This window comes from Sander lucioperca, chromosome 9 (assembly GCF_008315115.2).
Source record: "Sander lucioperca isolate FBNREF2018 chromosome 9, SLUC_FBN_1.2, whole genome shotgun sequence".
In the NCBI taxonomy this organism is placed as follows: domain Eukaryota; kingdom Metazoa; phylum Chordata; class Actinopteri; order Perciformes; family Percidae; genus Sander; species Sander lucioperca.
In genome coordinates, this window is record NC_050181.1 from 39,439,368 (window position 1) to 39,460,964 (window position 21,597).

Here is a 21,597-nt window from a genome sequence, read left to right on the forward strand (position 1 = left end):
ATTTTAAAGAGCAAAGTTAAATTTAAAATAAAAATACTAAATTTAAAGGTTTTTTATTTTAAATTTCTCCCTTTTTTATTATTTATTTTTTGAAATTATCATTTTAACTTTTGCTTTTTGACTTTTAATTATAATATTTATAATTCGATATATTTGTATATTCTCTTCTGGCTGCTAATTGTAATTATGAATCAAAGTGAAGACATGAGATCATCTTAATGCTCAGCTTATTTATTGATTGATTGTCAGCGTACAGCAGATAAACAGCAGACACATCTGACTTTTCCTCCACGTAGCAGCGAGCTGCGACTGCTTTAAACCATCACAGACCGTAACAACATCTACTAACATCAGCTGCTGTTCTTGTGCTGGTTCCCAGTTTCAGGAAAATAAGACCTGTTGGGAGATTAAATGCTTAATGAGAGAAAGAGATGAGAAGAGATGAGCTGATATTCTGCTGTACGTTGGTCCTGGAGAACTACTGCACAGGACGGATCTTCATGCTGATGCTCTTCAGGGAGTAGTCATCACCTTTCCATTGTCTCCAACTCACTCCAACACCATAGAGAGTGCTGTCAGCCCCCCAACGATAAACACCGTTTGGATTTGTATAGTAACAGTTGTAGTACCAGAACGCCCCCAGGAATGATCTGGCACAGTTCCTAGTACCAGGGTCCTGGTCTTTGTCGAAGGTGGTGAACTTCTGTCCGTTGTGAGCACTCAGGGCGTCTCCTACAGAAACACAACAAGAGTATAATCACAACATTATGATACTACTAACAATGATATATATACTTTTGGAGTGTATTTCCTCCAGTAAATACCACAGTCTACTTCTCTACCTACAGTAAGTATAACTAAATAATACAACTATTGTTTAATGGCTATTATGTTATATATATCTATATATATCTATATATAGATATATATTATAGTACCTTGGGTATCTTGGCGCCCAGGTCCTGGTACTGTTTGTGTATTATATGTGTATTATGTATAAATTAGGGCTGTCAGCATGAAAGCATTAATCGCGATGCGATTAAGGGCCAAGCATAGCGCGTTATTTTTTTTTAATCGCATTAATAGCATGGCGCCATTTATTAATTTATTTTCACTTCACTCGGCTTTGCGTCGTGCCTAACAGGCTAACACCCTAACAGGCTACTATTTTGCCGTACTTCCTCGTAACACATCCTGCTGCTGCAGGAATAGCAACGCCGATTTCGGAGCCTCATTCTGGAGCCACTGATATGTCTGCTCTTCTCTCTGATGCTCTGAAACAGACGATACAGGAAACACAAACACCGCTGCACCTGACGCTAGTTAACACTATACTCGACAGCAGCTAACGTTAGCCTACCGCTAGCTAGTTAACACTATACTCAACAGCAGCTAACGTTAGCCTACCGCTAGCTAGTTAACACTATACTCAACAGCAGCTAACGTTAGCCTACTGCTAGCTAGTTAACACTATACTCAACAGCAGCTAACGTTAGCCTACCGCTAGCTAGTTAACATTACACCTGACAGCAGCTAACGTTAGCCTACCGCTAGCTAGTTAACATTACACCTGACAGCAGCTAACGTTAGCCTACCATTAGCTAGTTAACATTACACCTGACAGCAGCTAACGTTAGCCTAGCGCTAGCTAGTAGCTGGATTAAACACAGTTAAAATGCTGACAGCTAACGTTAAACGGTGTAAAGTGTGACTGTGTTTTACTGTAGAGGATTCAACACCAGGATGTAACAATCTGCAGCTGCTGTTCTAGGAAAAACACAGACGGTGCGTTCAATGAAACTGGTAATTTACAGCCTCGTGGGGCATTCAAAGTTATTGTTAAAGGCCCTTTTCCCATCTGGTGGTTGCTTTTGTCGTTCAACAGCTATTTTCTAGTGAAATAAGTTAATGTTATACATTATTATTAAATCATTTAATTTTGACCATATGGCCTTAGCAATAAACAAGCCGTTCTTTAATGTCACCAACTGTTGTTTAGTACCCTTCTTTTTTTAACTTTCTTAAAAAGTATCGGTTCAGGCCCCGAACTACATCTCTCAGTGAACTACATCTCCCAGTGAACTACATCTCTCAGTGAACTACATCTCCCAGTGAACTACATCTCCCAGTGAACTACATCTCTCAGTGAACTACATCTCTCAGTGAACTACATCTCTCAGTGAACTACATCTCCCAGTGAACTACATCTCTTGTCTCCCACAACTTACGTCACCTAGCTTGATGCTCAACTAGCTAGCTAGCTTAGCTCTGTTCCACAACACCTGTAACCTTATCTCACCTGATGGGTTTTATCCAGTCACACACACACACACACACACACACACACACACACACACACACACACACACACACACACACACACACACACAGACACACACACACACACACACACACACACACACAGACACACGCACACACAGACACACACACACACACACACACACACACACACACACACACACACACACACACAGACACACAGACACACACACAGACACACACACACAGACACACACACACACACACACACACACACACACACACACAGACACACACACACACACACACACAGACAGACACACACACACACACACACACACAGACACACACACACACACACACACACACACACAAACACACAGACATCGTATCTTCAGCCAGACGTCATTCATGCTACATTGAAGTGTGAATTCTTTCTAAAGACGTATTTTCAGTCTGATACTTCAACAGTTTAACAATAAACGGAGACTTTCTTCAGTTGAAGAAGTATCTTTAAACTGATGAACATCAGATGTGTAATTTATGGCTCAATTCAAACAGGATCAAATAATTATTATCTCTCCATTGACTCTCGTTCATATTTCTTCTAAAGACGTCCCATTGGCTGGAAGTAGAAGGGGCGGGACTTCAGCTCTCTATAAACATTTCAGTTGTAAAAATAATTCCAAACCTATTTATCCTATTTACTCTGAACATTTAGTTATTTATTAAAATCATTTTACACTCCTCCCTCTCCCATCCCTACAACCTATTAAACCAAATATTTATTCATTTCTTAACTACATAACTTTTATTATTTGTATCTTATTTTATTTTAGTCTTTGTAATTTGTATTTTTCATGACTGTTTAAATTTATTTTTATTCTTTTATGTAAATCCTTTTTAATGAAATATGCAGCTCAGTCTCATGACAGTTCGTGAAACGGTCACGTAATGTTATCTATTGATTGGTGTCCCAGTACGGACACGTCTATCTCGTTTGTTTTCGGGATGGTCAGCAGGTTTTTTTAACTAATGTATTTCAAAGGGAAGCATCTTTCGTGATCACAGCACGATTCTTTGTGAAGTCAATGAGAAGATGATGTAGCATTAGGAGAGACTACGGGAGAGAGTATGTATCATGAACCAATGTCACGCTCCACAACATTAATGGCTGAAAATCTCGTCCTTAATGTGGAAACCTCACCTGCTCCTCCATCAGTGAATCCAGAAACAAGCAGTGTGTATCCTGAGGACTCAGAGTCGATGGAGAATGAGGAGTAACGAGCAAACACTTTGTTTCCTTCAAAGTCCTCCATGTCGACCAGCAGCTCGTACCTTTTCCTCAGAGTCAGGTGGTAGAGAGACTCCAGACCTGAAAACAAACATAAAGAAAACGTTCTTAATTTGAATGAAGATAAAACTGAGTGTATATAGTTTTTTCCAGCTTCGTCTCCTGGCTGAAGTTTAGCCCTTCCTTAACAGGCACGATCTAGAAAAGGCTATTCATGCTCTTATTAGTTCAAAGCTGGATTACTGTAATGCTCTTTATGTTGGTCTGACTCAGACCTCCATCTCACACCTTCAACTTGTTCAAGTTTAAGTTTGTAAGTTTATTTGATTAGGACAATGCACATTAATCAACATTTCTGTAAATGCGCCAGTGTTAGCCAGTCGGCTAATTTTCAACTGTAGTCCAAGTTCAAAATGCTGCTGCTCACTTTTTAACAAATACATCTAGACGTGCACACATCACTCCCGTTCTCTACACCCTACATCGGCTCCCTGTGCGTTTTAGAATAGATTTTAAGATTTTATTGTTTGCTTTCAAGGCCTTAAATGGCCTAGCTCGGAGTATTTGTCTGAAATTTTAACTTTGCGGGAGCACAACCGGTCATTGCGTTCTTCACATCAACAAGTTTTAGAAGTGCCAAGGTCTACACTCAGTCCATACAGTTTTTCAGCCCAGTCATGAGACTGGGCTGCATATTTCAGTGATTCACAGATGTATTTCTGTTAATTGACACTTCGAATTGCATTATGGGAACTTCATCTCTGCCAAATCAGTTTCTGGCGGCCATATTCCATCCACGTACAAAGCAGGATAAAGCGGTACGAATTTGACCTGCATTTCAGCGGTAAGTAGTTTTATGGAAAATATTAACAAAGTGACTGTAGCAATTTAGTTTAGCAGTATTAGTTTTGAAATGTTATATTGTCTGTTTTGATAGCATTCAATTGTTAATTTCGATGGTTAATGCTAATAATGTTAGCTAATATTAACCATTAGCTAACGTGAGCGGGTGTTCACAACGGCGTTACCGTGTGCTATTAATCAGCACTTTGGGATTTGGAGATTAAAAAACGGATTTGTAACGTTAGGTCAAATAAGCACCCATTATGCCCCGCTTCAACATTATGTGTGGGTCCTTATCTATAAATTATTTACAGTAGCCTACATTGTCCGTATTTTTAATCCGAGCGGGACTTTTGCGGCACTTTAAACGTTAACGTTTCCCTCGCTTTGACCCTCCCCCCGCTCCACTGTGTGTGTCTGTCAACCAGTATGTGAACAAGCTAAACTTTAGCGTTAATCTCCTCCAGCTCCGCTTTGTGTAAAAGGTAATTATTTCATGGACATTTAGAAGAATATCATAAGCTTCATTTTGTTGGTATTGTGAGTTTACGTTTGGTTGGTCAGAAGGTTCTGTTAACTAGTTCTGTTAACTAGTTCTGTTAACTAGCTAACAGTTCTGTTAACTAGTTCTGTTAACTAGTTCTGTTAACTAGCTAACAGTTCTGTTAACTAGTTCTGTTAACTAGTTCTGTTAACTAGCTCTGTTAACTAGTTCTGTTAACTAGTTCTGTTAACTAGTTCTGTTAACTAGCTAACAGTTCTGTGATCACAATTCTGTTAACTAGTTCTGTTAACTAGCTAACAGTTCTGTTAACTAGCTAACGTTAATGTGAATATATTGCAGCGCGACATTAGTGGTTCAACGTTCATTTCGTTAACGATGTTGCCAGTTCCATGGGGTCTGGCTTGTCTCTGTTTGGCGGTAACGTACGCTATGAGGAGGCGAGACAGAGCGAGGCTGTTAACGTTAGCTACATGACACGTTACACATTATCATAAGGCAACTGATTCTAAAGTTAATCTCTTGTCTCCCGAGCCCCGATCCTGTCATTGATAGTATTATAACATGTTTAATTTTTTTCGACTGAAATCAGAATAAATATATGGCACCTATACCGAGAGAATATTTATATTATCAAGCAAATTCACTTGTCAGTACCCCATTTCCGGTTTAGCATTGTAGCCTTTGAAATAAAAGCTGAGACTCAACGTAAGCTAGCTAGCTGGTGCAATTCAGTGACCAAGTCTCGTGCTTTTATTTTGAAGGCTTTTCCGTTATAACTGTGTTCGCCAGTGCTAATGTTTTTATAGCGCGTCAAGTCGATTGAGTGAGTTCAGGATGAAGAAATTTAGTAACATTTTGAGAGTAAGTAAAAAAAGAATATTTTTGGGGATATTTTGTTGACTGAACAGAACAGGATTTCATGCATATTTTAACATTGGTGTTGGCTAGTTATTTCTTCTGGAGTGAGTTCTAGTCTAGTTTGCGTGACGTTACAGAAGCTAACGTTAGCTAGCCATCTTCCCAGCTGTCTACTTTCTCCTCCTTCTCGTCACGTTACATTTCTTGGCAGGCAGGCACAACTCGGTAAAATATTTGTGTGTAATAATCGCCTATAACTCAAAGTATGTTGTCCACATATGAAGGAAAATGTGTTGCAAAATGCGAGAGCTTGTACACTTGAAAACTTGTATAAAAACATAACTACAATGACAGCTACAAATCTTTCGCATTTTGCAACATTTACCTTCATATCCACAGCCCTTAGCTAGTTGTTAGGTTTGTGTGGCTTTTTGACTTACACTTTTAAAAAAGAGGCAGTATATATAGTAGAGTAGTGCAACTTTTGGTTGTAGTGCAGCAGATTAGTAAAAAAATCATTCAAATTGGTATAGAAGCATGACATTTGGCACAGATACTCCCTAAGGGCCATTATTTTGGAAAAAGGTGTTGGCCACTCAAAAATTTAATATGGCGGCCATTTTTCAAGATGGCCGCCATGCTTACTATATAAATTATTCAAACAGTGATACAAGCATAACATTTGATACAAATACTCTCTAAAGGACATGTTAATGGAAAAAGATGCTTGTCCCTCAAAAATGTAAGATGGCCGCCATTTTTAAAGATGGCCACCAGTCCTGTCAAATATTAATTATTTCAATTGTTCAAATGGTGATACAAGCATACAATTAGGCAGAAATACTCTTCAAGGAACACTCTTTTGGAAAAAGGTATGTGCCACTCAAAATTTCAGGATGGCGACCATTTTCAAGATGGCCACCATTTCTGTCAAATAGTCATAATGTCTGCTTTGTCTGCCTCCTCCTTTGACCTTAAACTTGCCAAGGATATAAAATCCCTGCCGGCATAGCTCTCAGGTTCATTGGAATACACAAGCCTCTCTGAACTACAGTGTAAGTAAAACTAGATCAGCTGACACTGAACCCCATGCTGAGTTTCACAGCAGTGAAGTCACCAGTGTGCCCTGGTTGTGTTATGACGTTCACTCTATTAAAGGGGTGACAGAATGATTATATAGGGTATTTTACACTGTTCCTTAAGGTCTCCTAATAGGGTATGTAACATTGGTTTGGCTGAATATTGCTCAAATGCTATTTTATTAGGCCCTTAACTACCCTGTGAATATGGCTCTATTTGGAACAAGAGCTTTTTTTCCAAATATGGTCTGCTCATGAATATTTAGATGAGCTGCGCGCTGATTGGTTTGAGCGAACCACATACACACACACTGGAGACGAGACAGCAGGTCTCGTATTTCAGACACTGCAAAGTTATACATTGCTTGTCTACTATTTCGTTATTATATTCACTTCTGAGACTTTTATGCGAGAAATCAACTATATAAAGCTCAAATATGGTCAATTTTACGAAAATTGATGGCTAATTGCAAATTTAGTAAGACGTGTCGGACTTTAGGAGCTTCACAGTCTGACGAGAAAGCAGCAACCTCCATACCCAGAGAAAGTCACTGTTTCTCGGTTACTGGACGACCGGGGCTCGGGGCTCCGTGGAGCTCCGGAGCTGGCTGGCTGCCAGCTGCCGGCATAACTTTCGTATATTTACAGTTTGAATTTCGTCACGCCACTTATAGAACATCTACCCTAAGGTCTTATGAAGCTAACAATGGTGTCCAATTTTAATTTAATGCTTTTTTGTGAACATTAGGGGTTTCGTTTCAGAGGTCTAAGAGGAGGCTAGCTAGCTCTCATTGATAGAGCTCCATCCAGCCGCGGCTCTATCAATGAGACTCGCGGACAAGAGGCGTTTATTTCCCCGATCGTTTGTTTAAATAACTCAACACACATATCCATTATAAGATTAACTGGAACCTGCAGTAAGAGATTGCGGGCGTAACAAGCTCGCTGACCGCGCTATCACTCACACACAGCGGCCGTTTAGCAGGAAGAGAGGAGCTGCAGGCCCTGGAGCTCTGTCAGGGCAGCGGTGTTTGGTAGTCCATTAACCCAAAAAACGGTGACTTTGCACGGGTATGGAGTGCCGTGGGCTGCCAGCCGTGATGGAGCTCCGTCTACCTCCCAGCAGGCCGGGGTCTGTGAAGGAAGGCAGGCCGGGCGGCAAGGCAGCAACACAGGCAGCACCGGCCGCTGAACTCCCGACACACAGTCGGACAAAATTTGCAACTAGCCATACATTTTCGTAAAACGGCCCATATTTGACCTCTACATAGTTGATTTCTCGCATAAAAAAATCTCATGACCTAGCTAGATTCAGAAGACTAAGCTGACCTCAGATCAGTGGTGTAGCCTATGTAAATGTTTGGGCGTGACAAAGATAGAGACTAGAGCCAAATAAGGAGGAGCCGCCGAGTTGACGTCAACTAGGCGGCTCGTTGAGATTCGCCCGTTTTCAGCGGCAGTTTCAAAATGTGAGATTTGCAGAGGAAAGAGGTGTCAATGGGATTTTGAGGTTCTATGTATGTCCTATTTACCCACCGAACTGTCGTTATTCAACTATGATAAGGTAAAATCGGTTTTGCATTCTATCACCCCTTTAAACAAAACCTTCCATAACACAATAAATTGAGCTCTGACAGAAATGGTGGCCATCTTGAAAATGGTCGCCATCTTGAATTTTTGTGTGGCACACACCTTTTTCCATGAGAATGTTCCTTGAAGAATATTTGTACGAAATTTGATGATAGCATCACCATTTGAAAAATTGATGTAAGGATTCAAGAGAAATGGTGGCCATCTTGAATTTTTGAGGGACAAGCACTGTTTTCCAAAAAAACCATTCTTAAGAGAGTATTTCACAAAATGTTATGCCTACATCACTGTTTGAACGATTGACATAATGAGTATTTCACAGAAATAGCGGCCATCTTGAAAAAATGGCCGCCATGTTGAATCTGTGCCAAATTGCATGCTTCTATACCAATTTGAACAATTCTCTTGAAATATGCCATTAATGTGCTGCACTATTGATGACCCGATGACATTTATTTATTTATTCTGTCTTCACCTCTCTCACAGGATGCCTTAGCAGAGCTGCCAAGCACCACGTGTATCATAGTTATGGGTAAGGATATGCATGTCTACTCTAAAAATATTGGGAGGTGTTGTGTATTTGTTTAATTAATTGAAAGATGTATTATCTTTTGCAGATGAAGGAAGATACAAGATGTCAGCGGATGAAGTCACAGTTAACATCATTGGCTGTCCACTGGTGTCTGTCCGAACTAACGCTACGGTTCGGAGCCGCGATGCTGGAAACGTAACACTAATCTACAACAGCAGTCTTATCCACCACTCGCTCGTCTGTACTACTGTAACTGTAGTTACAGTAACTGTAGTTACTGTAACTGTAGTTACAGTAGTACTAAACCCAAGTTTTCCCAAACTTGTGATCTTATAGAGGTTGATGGGTCCTCTAACTCTTGTGGGTCGCCACCACTTGCCATACTATACTTACAGGCTTGTGTCCTGGAGGTAAAATGGTTGCCCCACAACCACAAGGTTGGCGGATCAAGCCCAGGCTCTTCTGGCCTCATGTCAAAGTGTCCCTGAGCAAGACACTGAACCCCAAAATTGCTCCCCAGACGCTGTATCCTGTCCACTGCTCCTAATACTTAGGATGAGTTAAAGTACAATTAAATTTTAGAATAAAGTTTGATCCTTTTTTATCCTTTGATACTCGTCCTTAATGCTGCTATCTCTGACCGCATACATAGGCGGAGCTCGGCTACATAGGTGCCAATCAGAGCTTCAGAGCTAAGGCAGGGCTACAGATTAGGTGTCCCTACACTCAAAAAATTGAATCAGGGGGGTTGTGCACTTTAAATAGTTGTTTAATGTTCAGTTTACTTAAAATACATGTCTTTGTTAGGTTAAAATGTTATTTTCAAGTAAAGTCCATGTAATTGTGTCTATTGTTACCTGTAAAAAATATTAATGTGTTGATAAATCCCAAAACATTTAATTAAAGTGAATTAGGATTACAATACTTGTTACATCCTGAAGACAGCAGTATAAAACACCAGCTGCCATTTAAACCAAAAAAGGAGAAGAAGACTGAGAGGCGTCAGACTGCGAATGCAACCCTAACCCATAACTTTGACTTCCTGACCTGACCCCGCCTGACCCTCCTTCGGTTAATTTCGGTAACGGAAAAGTTACAGTTGGTGTTTGGTGTCTTATTTGGAAAAAGGTAGGAGGACATTTTCTTTCACTCGAACCTGTTGTGTAATATTTTCATGTTGAGCATGATTGTACTTTGTGTTTGTGATGCAAACTGCTGTAAAATCAGGTGGGTCTTCGACATGTTCGCTAGCAGACTTAGCTAGCTAGCTAGCTAACGTTAGCTGTATGACCCAGGTCGGTTTGCTGTTTATCCAGCAGGGCGCTGCTTAGCTATATCTAACGTGTGTTGTAGTGTTTCTAAACTTGAATGTAGTGCTGGTGGCCCAATGTAATTAGCTCAGATTAGTGGTTAGCTCCGGTCAGCTCGAGTGGAGCAGAGGGAGAGGGTGAACAACCAGAAAAATGACGTTCGGGGTCGCTTCCACAGTGGTGTGGCCGCGGCGCTTTCGCGGTTTATTAGAACAGGTAATCCGGCAGGCCACAACACCACAAGCAGCATGCTGCTACTAACGTTAGCCTCTGAGCCTGAAGTGAATGTTGTGGCTGTGTCATGCTCGCTGCGCGCTAAACTTTCTGCATTTAGCTCATACAGATAAACAATAGAAAAGGTGCCCATTTGTGGAGTTGACCCATCCACTTATTTGTGGTGAATTTGGAAGTTTACTTTGCACATTCTTTTAGAGTATAAAATATATAGCCCCCCCCCAGCCAAATCATTAATTACTTTTTCATTATTTTTTTAATTGGGTTGAGTGTGTGAAAGTCATGCTAAAGAATGATGTAAAAGCAGGCTTTAAGGACATTTTTGTCATATTGTAGCTCAGCAACACTATGTAACTACAGCTCGCGCTACCCTCCACTTCGGTCCCTCTACAGGTTGTCTCATTGGAACTACAGTTAATAGTGTTGCTTTAAGAACCATGTAAAATGTGCCCCAATAATTGATTAACATCTTTATACATTTATTTGCCTCTTTTAGTAATCATTATGTTGCAACATTTCAGATCCTGAACAATTGCTTCGTTGATGATTTGTGCTCCTGTCTGGATAAGACCTACTCATAAAAAGGTAAGATCATAACTAGCTACCTAATTACTGCAAAATCGGGTTTTGCATATTTTTAGGAACATTTATTAGATGACAGCTTCATTATCTTGTTCTGAATATATTTTTTTATTTTTATTTTAAGGTATAGCGCTCTCTTAAATGCAAGTAAAGCATTTCAGTAGTTGATGGCTTCTGTTAATATGTTGAATTTCAGATCCTGGCTGGGATAGCCTTTGTCAGCTCCCTCCTTATTGATGTGTTATAGCTGGACTGCGGAGCTTGCATGTGGTACGTTATGGCAGAACATAGAAAAACCTTTTTTATGAGTTATTACTAAAATAATGAATGTTGACTGTTTTAGTAGTAGGTACCATTAATATAATTTGTGTTTGTGGACATGTTTTCAGATGGAGGCAGAATTTGTCTTACTACTACTACTCCCCTTCTCTCAAAGTTCCTTACACAACTTGAGCAATGCACTGAGCAGCTCATGAAAGTGTTGAAGAACAAAGGAGGCTCTGCAGGGAGGAAAATCAGGATCATTATGGCCCCAATGACACAGGTATGTTTTGCTGTTGGTAGAAAATATTATGGAATTATAAGTTGATGTTGACTAGTGAATCTGACTGACTAGACAGTATCTGTGAATGCACCCTCAAGAGTAGGCTATAAAGGTGGGTTTTGATAGTTGCCTGAACAGCAACTCTTGTGCTTCTTTCAAATTTTATATTTGCAGCCACCTCTGAATATAAACACAGATCAGTCACTGTAGCTGTGTTTAGGGATCAAATGTATTGAAATTTGGAATGAGAAAAAGTTTGCTTCTCAACATACAGCACTGATCACACAAACAATTGAGGCCGGTTTTCGGGTTTATCTATTAGTGAGTGTTGTGAGAAGGTAAGGGACAAAAACTTCAGCTTTCGTACGTGAAAGAGATTTAAAACAAACAAGATTCTTTACTGTTTTTTTCTTTCCCTTCCCTGTTAAATGTGGACATCTACAAAGTGGTGGTAACCTTGTTTGAGATGTCATCCAATTAACATGTTTATAGAAATGTGAAGTGTGGGTTTGTGTATGCATTATTGTTTTAAACTTGTACATCTAGAGTTTTTTTCGGACATTAACAGTAAGGTGATAATTTTACTTCCAGTTAATTAGTGAGGTTGTAGTGGGTGTTGGCGGTGTACAGTTTTAATGTACAAATGTTTTAGTATTGTCTACCTATATGAGAATATTAGGAACACAATGTAAACAAAAACAATGAAGATGAAAATATCTAAGTATAGTTAAAGAGAATCTATAGCAGAGCTGTTGGATTGCATTAGATTGCCCTACCTAATAAAGTGCTTAGTCAGTGTTTATTAAATGTAAATGATAAAAATGATCTCTAGTTTGTTACAGTCACCCAGCATTACTTCATCTTATTTATACACATACTGTTGGGTGATGCTATTAAAATTATTATATACAGGTAATCTGAATTGCGTAGGTAAAACATTTTCTAATATAATTGTTTTTCTCCTTGCTCTTTCTCCTCTGTAAAGGAAGCCGATGCTACAGCTGTTGACAGGGAGCTTGAGAAGTCACCTTTGGTATCTACAGCATCAATGTTAAGGGAGGTGATACCACCACTCCTCCAGCCGTTGTTGGAATTGTGATTGAGGGTGTTGAAGTTCTGCACGACTTGGGAGACTTTGCCTCTGCATGTGCCCTCAGTTATCCTAACGGACTGAAAGCCTTCTTTGAAGTACTTCAAAAGCTCTTCCTTCAAATGGATGCTTGCAGACTTTCAACCAAGGTACAGCTGCTCAAGAACTAACTGTACGAATGAGACAATCACTGATGTGGATGCTGAATGTTCCATAGAACAGGAGAAATATTTTGGGCCGAAACTGAATAAAATTATTACCTGTTTGAAAATAGAGCAGAGAAACTTCACTTGAGGAAAACAACCAATTGTTTTGCAAACTTTTGAAAAACTTTTACCATACATGAAAAGTGGTAGTTGAGTGGCACTACTAGAGAAGTGATGTAGAATTGAGAGACCATGCTGCGCAAAAACGGTTGATATATAACTATGGATATTTTGTGGATGTTTTAACACTAAGCTGCATCAAAAACAACTGCAAGGAAGTTCAATCATCAGACCATCTTTCATATACCCGTTAAAGAATTACTACTTTAACAGAGAGTGGATGTTTGTTAAAGTGTTAACATCTAAAATAAAGTTTCCAGTGGAAAGGCTGTTAGATGGAGAGACTATTATTTTGTTGTAAACAAATTTGAAAATTGTAAAAAGTATTAATTATTTATTAAACCGTAAAAAGTATGTTATTTATTAAAAAGTGTGAATTATTTATTTATTTGCTATCAATCAATTGACTTGCAGCTGTAATTCCATGTTACAAATGTGTACATGCATTTAAATATTACTTTATTGTATACAATGTTACTGTAGTGTACAGAATTGCACCAAAATGTTACTGAATCACTGCTGTGTTGGTGAATAAAGGAAATAAGAAAACTATGTTGGGTGTACCAAATTCATTTGTGTGGAACCTGTTGACAAACTTAAATTATGTCAAAGTAAATAATAAAACTTATAGTAAATGAAAACCTAATGTTTTCATTAACTGAAATTAAATGCATTATTTAATGACTACAAATAAGATATATGCTTAATTGACAAATGTAAAATATGTAGCCTGTACATATATTATTTAGGTTAATATAACGTAACTGACTTAATTTGGTTAAGCTTAAATATCTCTTGTTGATCAGAAGTAAAACATTGTAATTAGCTGAATTTACAATCATTGTGTTACTGTAACATAAGTTAGTTAAATTAAATGACCTTAATATCTTTGCTTTTATAACTAACCGAATAAAAATACGTGGAACCTGTTGACATAATAAATTTAATTAAAGTCAATGATTAAATTTTTTCAGTGTAAAGAACCCACATATCTAACAGTAGTTCTGCATTACATTAATTCATTTGCACGCTAGTTTTATTTAGTTTTATACCGTGTATTCTCCGTGTAAATTCATGAACCGAACTGTGACGCCCGTACCGTTTCGGTTCAATACGAATACATGTACCGTTCCACCCCTAGTGCAAACTAGTAAAATAAACTTAAACGCTGTTTACATTTTTTTTTTTTTTTTTTTTTTTTATTAATTGGCAAAATCCCTATATATGAGAAACCTACTTTTTGTAACTCCTCCTAGACCATGAGTCCCATCTGCAAAAAAATGTGCGTGTAAACTTGGTGGACTCTCATGACAAAAACTTATTAAAAGAATTTTAATAGTTGAAAAAATGCGCAAGTTATAGAGGACGACTTCCTGTACGTGGCAATCAAAACAGGAAGCGTTGCGTATCTTGGCAACAGTTATTCTGAATCAGAGGAAACTCGGCACAGCTGTTCCTCGTGCTCCGCTGAGACTGGGTGCAACATTTGAAGTAAATCGCCCAGGCGTCCCACCAGTACCCCCGACGTGCTGCAAGGAGCGAGGGCCCGTTCAACGCTGCTTGCAGCTTTAACTAATAATTTTACGTTTTTGTATTAGAAAGAAACTATCTTTAACTCATTTCATTTCTGGCAAACAATAGATAAGCAGTTAAAAGTGTAGTGTTCGTTTTATTATTACTATTACTGTATATTGCTATTAAATTGGTAATAAGTAATTCTGTTTTTGTTTTACAGCAGAAGAAGCATCTCAAATGGAGTGAAAGAAGAAGAATGTGTGTCTGCGTACAGCTATCTTTATGGAGGACAACCATGGGGTATTAACTTTTTTTAAATGAGGACCATTTTGCAAAGTGAGGACATTTAAGCCGGCCTCACTTTATTTTCACTGTAATGGCCTTTAGAGGCTATTTACATGCTTCTTTCAAGTTTTCAGAGAGATCCTCAGAAAGGTGCAAAAATCAGTTACTGTGCATCTACACCTGTGTACGTACTATGAATATGCACACTTTTACTCTCTATTTCCCTCTTCTGATATGGATTTATTTGGACTGGAGCAACTAAAACTAGAGAAAGACATGTCACAGTGATGTTGATGGGTTTGAAGTGAGTCCCTAAGAGCCACAGGTCATTTGTGTGGGTCCCAGGGAAACTTAGTGGGTCTCCAATAAGGCTGCACAATATGAGGAAAATGTGCGATAATGTTGTTGAATATCGTGATAATGATATAACTTGTAATGTGACAAATTGTATTAATTTTGTTAAACCTAATTTGTTTTGTCCTTTGTATTTTTAAGGAATTTTGAAAGATGAGTTAATAAAAATCTTTTTTTCATCACAGATTTGTTTAAAATGTTTTACCGAAATGTATTACCACTATAATACGTACACCATTAATTAACAGAAAAGTTAAATTGGTATTGCTGTAAGTTAACAAAAATCTTCCTTATTTACTGTAGTTGAACCTTAAATTAGAAAATCTGAATTTGTTTAATTACAGGACAAAGTCCCGGTAATGAGCTGCCAGAACATTTGCTGTTATTTTACGGATTTATGTAAGATTCACAGAGAATATGATGTTTTTTTTACTGTAGGCACACCGTTAAATAGTGGGTGGTGATGGCGCAGTGGATATGACACATGTCTTTGGTGTGAGAGACCTGTGTTCGATTCCCACTGAGATACATCAACCAATGTGTCCCTGAGCAAGACACTTCAACCGTAGTTGCTCCAGAAGCGTGCAACCTCTGACACATATAGCAATTGTAAGTCGCTTTGGATAAAAAAAGCGTCAGCTAAATGACATGTAATGTAAATAACAGAAAATGTTATGTTTTTTTACTGCAGGTACACCGTTAAATAACAGGAAATGCTACGTTTTTTTTACCATTGACACGGTTATTTAACTGAAAAATTCCGTTTTTTAATTACGGGACAATGTCCGGGTAATGAGCGGCCAGTACTTTTTCTGTTATTTTACGGATTTCTTTCTTAGAGTGTAGATATAAACGGGGGGTGATCAGGCTTTTGCAGTTGCTGCCACGAGACTCTGGAACAAGTTACCCCCTGATATTCACACTATTACAGATGGAGCTCTTTTTAGGTCCAAACTCAAAACGTATCTGTTTAGTCTGGCTTTTAATACGTAGCAGTGCTGTGACAATTTCATTCTTCTGTTTCTTTGTTACCTTTTCTGATTTCACTGTTTTCTATGTTCATTCTTTCTATTGTATGACATGTGTTTTTACTCTTGGTTTCTGATGTTAAGCACTTTGGATACCTGCTGGTTCTGTAAAGTGCTATATAAATAAAGTTTGATTGATTGATAAACATTTAGAAACAGTTCCATGAAGACATGACTGTTAGTTTAGATTCATATCTCACCGAGCCAGTACTCTCCAGCAGCGATACCAAAGCCGGTCTTGTATTGATCCCAGCCCCTGTAGAAGTTCACCGTGCCGTCCATCCTCCTCTGGAACACCTGAGGGGGGGACGGGATGGGGGGTTAACTAGATAAACACACAAGATATCTGACAGCTCATGTTTCCAGACAACAAGGATTTACTGGGATGTGATTTATTGTGAAGGAACTACAGGAAGTGTTGACTTCAGTTAAAATACTCACCGTCCACCGTCCTCCTTCTGAGACCATGTCACAGTACACCTACACACACACACACACACACACACACACACACACACACACACAGACACACACACACACACACACACACACACACAGACACACACACACAGACACACACACACACACACATACACACACACACACACACACACAGACACACACACACAGACACACACACACACACACACACACACACACACACACACACATACACACACACACACAGACACACACACACACACACACACACAGACACACACATACACACAGACACACACACACACAGACACACACACACACACACACACACACAGACACACACACACACACACACACACACACACACACACACACACACACAGACACACACACACACACACACACACACACACACACATACACACACACACACACACACACACACACAGACACACACACACACACACACACACACACACACATACACACACACACACACACACACACACACACACACAGACACACACACACACACACACACACACACACACACACATACACACACACACACACACACACACACACACAGACACACACACACACACACACACACACACACACACACACTCAGACACACACATACACACACACACACACAGACACACACACACACACACATACACACACACACACACACACACACACACACACACACACACACACACAGACACACACACACACACACACACACACACACACATACACACACACACACACACACACACACAGACACACACATACACACACACACACACACACACACACAGACACACACACACACACACACACACACACACACACACATACACACACACACACACACACACACAGACACACACACACACACACACACACACACACACACACACACACACACACACACACACACACACACATGTATGACTTAATGTGATCCTTTAACTAAAACTGTATCCAAATGTACTTGTATCAGTTCTACTACTTCACCACCAACCAGAATTACCACATAGGAGACAACATAGCCTATATTGATGTATTCAGCAGTAACTATTGGCCTGTTCAGCACCAACGCTGTCGCTGTCCACGCTGTCTTTGGTGCTGAAACATTTTAACTGGACTGGAAAGCTGTTTTCTTTGTTCTTTAATACAAATGTGTCTGACAATGTGGCTTTGTGACAAGTGACACATTACAACATGGATTTAGAGCTATTTTAGAAGTTTTTAACAAATCAGCTGGTAGCAGGGGGGCCCAGTGATGAAGCTCTGCCCCCACTGTGCTGAGAGTCTAGCTCCGCCCCTGTTCTTAGTCCTGTTCACTTCAGTTCAAGTACTTTAAACTAACTTTTTGGGGGTCATTTCTTAATGTAAACATTAACCTGGTGCATTATAAAAAATAGGTGAGGGTTGCTTCTTGCTTTCACAATCTACAGCAGAAGTTCTCTGAGAATCTCTTTTATATCAAAGATAAACTGGTATTGTGACCAACATTTCCCTGACCTGACTGATATCAAATAAGTGATACCAAGCCCTGATCTGAAGGTCAACCTGCGTCCCAGAGAGGATGAAGTGTACCTGGACAGCAGACGTGGCTCCGATGGGATAGATGGTGTACACTCCACTGGGTCGGCTGTTGTCATCATTATAAATGTCACCGCAGTCTACCGGCAGAAGGAGCTTCTGGCAGCTGGTCAACAGAGGAGCCAGCAGGACGAGGAAGACTGAAACCAGCTGGAACAGAACAGATGTTTTCATTAAGTTTATTCAGTTGGTATCACTCTCATGCACAGCTAGAATACTCTGTAAATCAAGCTGAAGACTATTGGTACCCCTGTCCAAAACTTGGTTCCACAAATGATTAAAATGTGTTTGCCAAACTATCAGATATATAAAGTTGTAAACTTACCTTCATGGTCAGATTTCAGCAGAAGTGATCTGATGAAGATCCTGATGTCAGTGTGTCTCCACGCTCTGATGTCTCTGGTGTCTCTCTGCACTTATTTATACTGTTAAGATTAATAAGTTACTGAGCAGCTGCTGTTTCACAGCGATAACACTATACATGGGTGGAACATGTCCTTGGGTGTGTGTCTGCCAGCCATTGGCTTACACAATGTTGGCACCCAAATCTGACACGCCAGCACTTTTTGGGGACTCGCCTCCATTAAAGGACCAAAGAGACAACTTTGTAGTTTGGAGTAGAGCAGGGGTCTTCAACGTTTTTTAAACCAAGGACCCCTTAACTGAAACAGAGACCGAGCAGGGACCCCTACTACATATAATGTATACAAGGAAGATGAATATTAAACTGGGCCTAGGGGTGTGTGTGTGTGTGTGTGTGTGTGTGTGTGTGTGTGTGTGTGTGTGTGTGTGTGTGTGTGTGTCTGTGTGTGTGTGTGTGTGTGTGTATGTGTGTGTGTGTGTGTGTGTCTGTGTGTGTGTGTGTGTGTGTGTGTGTGTGTGTGTGTGTGTGTGTGTGTGTGTGTGTGTGTGTGTGTGTGTGTGTGTAGAAGCTAAATGTCTCCAACTAATCCATTCCTGTAGAAAATAATCCAGCCATTATTCACCGTGAAGATAATGGTAAATCCAGCCTTACTAGTGTGTGAATGTTTGAAGGATGTAAAACCAGCATTTAAAGTGTGATCACAAACATAAATGATGGTTAAGGTTAGCATTAGATTTATATTAATCATGTAGCTGCTATAGTTCAGGTCAGGTCAGGGGGGGGAGTGACTGATCACAGATAACACGTCTGTGTGTGTGTAGTCTCAGGTACACAGCACTGAGCAGCTGCTGCTTCACACGCTAAGAACAGAGAGAGAGTATGTGTGTGTGTGTGTGTGTGTGTGTGTGTGTGTGTGTGTGTGTGTGTGAACTACATTCTGCAACAGGCTTATGCAGACACACACACACACCTAGGCCCAGTTTAATATGCATCTTCCTGTGTCTGTGTGTGTGTGTGTGTGTCTGTGTGTGTCTTTGAGTGTGTGCGACTGCGTGTGTGTCTCTGAATGTGTGTGTGTGTGTGTATATGTGTGTACTGCTTTTGTAGTTTGTATATTACATAGTAATTGTAGTATTACTAACTGTATTTAAATTAATTCAAATATCAAAAGACAAAAATAAACAAAGACAATTTATTTTTGTTATTAGCAACCATGGGTCTTTTGAAGTTGAGTAAGAATGAGAATTGAGCAAAAAAGCTAAAATCATTTATTGTCGCGGCACTTGTGTTGTGTGACAATCTATTGTTTAGCTGTTCCAGGCTGCTGCCTGGCTGTTAGTCAGTGTCTCAACTAACAATGGGAATGTTTGACTTGTACAATAAAATAATAATTAAGTCCCATTAATGCTTGGTGGTGTCAGGTTAATGTGTATTTATGTTAATGAGAAGTCCCAATAATGTTAGTTTGGACCTTATAAGTCACATATTTTTCAAAAGGAGAACTGTCTCTATAAACCACAATAGTTTTAGGGTGGTGTGTATCACGCTCTGAAGATAATGGTAAATCCAGCCTTACTAATGTGTGAATGTTTGAAGGATGTAAAAACAGCATTTAAAGTGTGATCAAAAACATAAATGATGGTTAAGGTTAGATTAGATTTATATTAATCATGTACAGTGCTCAGCATAAATGAGGACACCCATGCTAAATTTGACTAAAAAGAGGAATAAAAAATCATCTTTTGGAAATTGATCTTAATGTCTTAATTAAAAAAATGAGGAAAAATCCAACCTTTAAGGACACCAATTTTCTTTGTGAATGAATAATGTATCATGAATAAATAAATGTTCTTCCTTAAAATACAGGGGGCATAAGTCAGTACACCCCTATGTTAAATTCATATAGAGGCAGGCAGACTTTTATTTTGAAAGGCCAGTTATTTCATGGGGTACTTCCCATAAAATCATCTCTCAATGCAAATCAAACCAGCTATTAGTCTAACTGAAATAAAACCATGTTAATCTCTAGGTATGGTGAAGGGTATGTGATGATGTGGGGTATGGTGAAGGGTATGTGATGATGTGGGGGTATGGTGAAGGGTATGTGATGATGTGGGGTATGGTGAAGGGTATGTGATGATGTGGGGGTATGGTGAAGGGTATGTGATGATGTGGGGTATGGTGAAGGGTATGTGATGATGTGGGGTATGGTGAAGGGTATGTGATGATGTGGGGGTATGGTGAAGGGTATGTGATGATGTGGGGTATGGTGAAGGGTATGTGATGATGTAGGGTATGGTGAAGGGTATGTGATGATGTGGGGGCCAAGGGAACTTTATCAGGATGCATAGTATCCTGGATCCATGAAATAACTGGCCTTTCAAAATAAAAGTCTGCCTGCCTCTATGGGAATTTAACATAGGGGTGTACTGACTTATGGCCCCTGTATTTTAAGGAAGAACATTTATTTATTCATGATACATTATTCATTCACAAAGAAAATTAGTGTCCTTAAAGGTTGGATTTTTCCTCATTTTTTTAATTAAGGCATTAAGATCAATTTCCAAAAGATGATTTTTAATTCCTCTTTTTAGTCAAATTTAGCATGGGTGTCCTCATTTATGCTGAGCACTGTAGCTGCTATAGTTCAGGTCAGGTCAGGGGGGGGGACTGATCACAGATAACACGTCTGTGTGTGTGTAGTCTCAGGTACACAGCACTGAGCAGCTGCTGCTTCACACGCTAAGAACAGAGAGAGAGTGTGTGTGTGTGTGTGTGTGTGTGTGTGTGTGTGTGTGTGTGAGTGTGTGTGTGTGTGTGAGTGTGTGTGTATGTATTGTATGCCAGCCATTGGCTTACACAATGTTGGCACCCAAATCTGACACGCCAGCACTTTTTGGGGACTCGCCTCCATTAAAGGACCAAA

At 39.6% G+C, this 21,597-nt stretch overlaps 1 protein-coding gene and 1 long non-coding RNA gene across 3 annotated transcripts; one reads left to right on the forward strand and one right to left on the reverse strand.

Annotated features, from left to right (window-relative positions):
* Nucleotides 1–215: 215 nt before the first annotated feature.
* On the reverse strand, nucleotides 216–18,753 carry LOC116037192 (microfibril-associated glycoprotein 4-like). The gene is made up of 6 exons (XM_031280973.1): nucleotides 18,633–18,753; nucleotides 18,302–18,457; nucleotides 16,691–16,729; nucleotides 16,450–16,546; nucleotides 3,488–3,655; nucleotides 216–732 (listed from the first exon to the last, which is right to left on the reverse strand). The coding sequence occupies exons 1-6, from the start codon at nucleotides 18,636–18,638 to the stop codon at nucleotides 479–481; spliced, it is 720 nt and encodes a 239-aa protein (XP_031136833.1). The 5' UTR covers nucleotides 18,639–18,753; the 3' UTR covers nucleotides 216–478.
* On the forward strand, nucleotides 11,005–13,283 carry LOC116037193. Of its 2 annotated transcripts, none has more exons than XR_004101810.2 (4): nucleotides 11,005–11,110; nucleotides 11,304–11,377; nucleotides 11,497–11,651; nucleotides 12,637–13,283. It is a non-coding gene; the product is annotated as an uncharacterized LOC116037193 (long non-coding RNA). The 2 variants fall into 2 exon arrangements; XR_004101811.2 differs by having other exon boundaries at nucleotides 12,663–13,283.
* Nucleotides 18,754–21,597: the final 2,844 nt, after the last annotated feature.

Excerpts from the sequence above, each read along its gene's own strand:
- LOC116037192 (XM_031280973.1), bottom strand. Across the intron at positions 16,730-18,301 it reads GAGCCACGTCTGCTGTCCAG|GTGTACTGTGACATGGTCTC; the intron begins GTACACTTCATC and ends GTGTGTGTGTAG. Across the intron at positions 733-3,487 it reads ATTCACTGATGGAGGAGCAG|GAGACGCCCTGAGTGCTCAC; the intron begins GTGAGGTTTCCA and ends GTGTTTCTGTAG.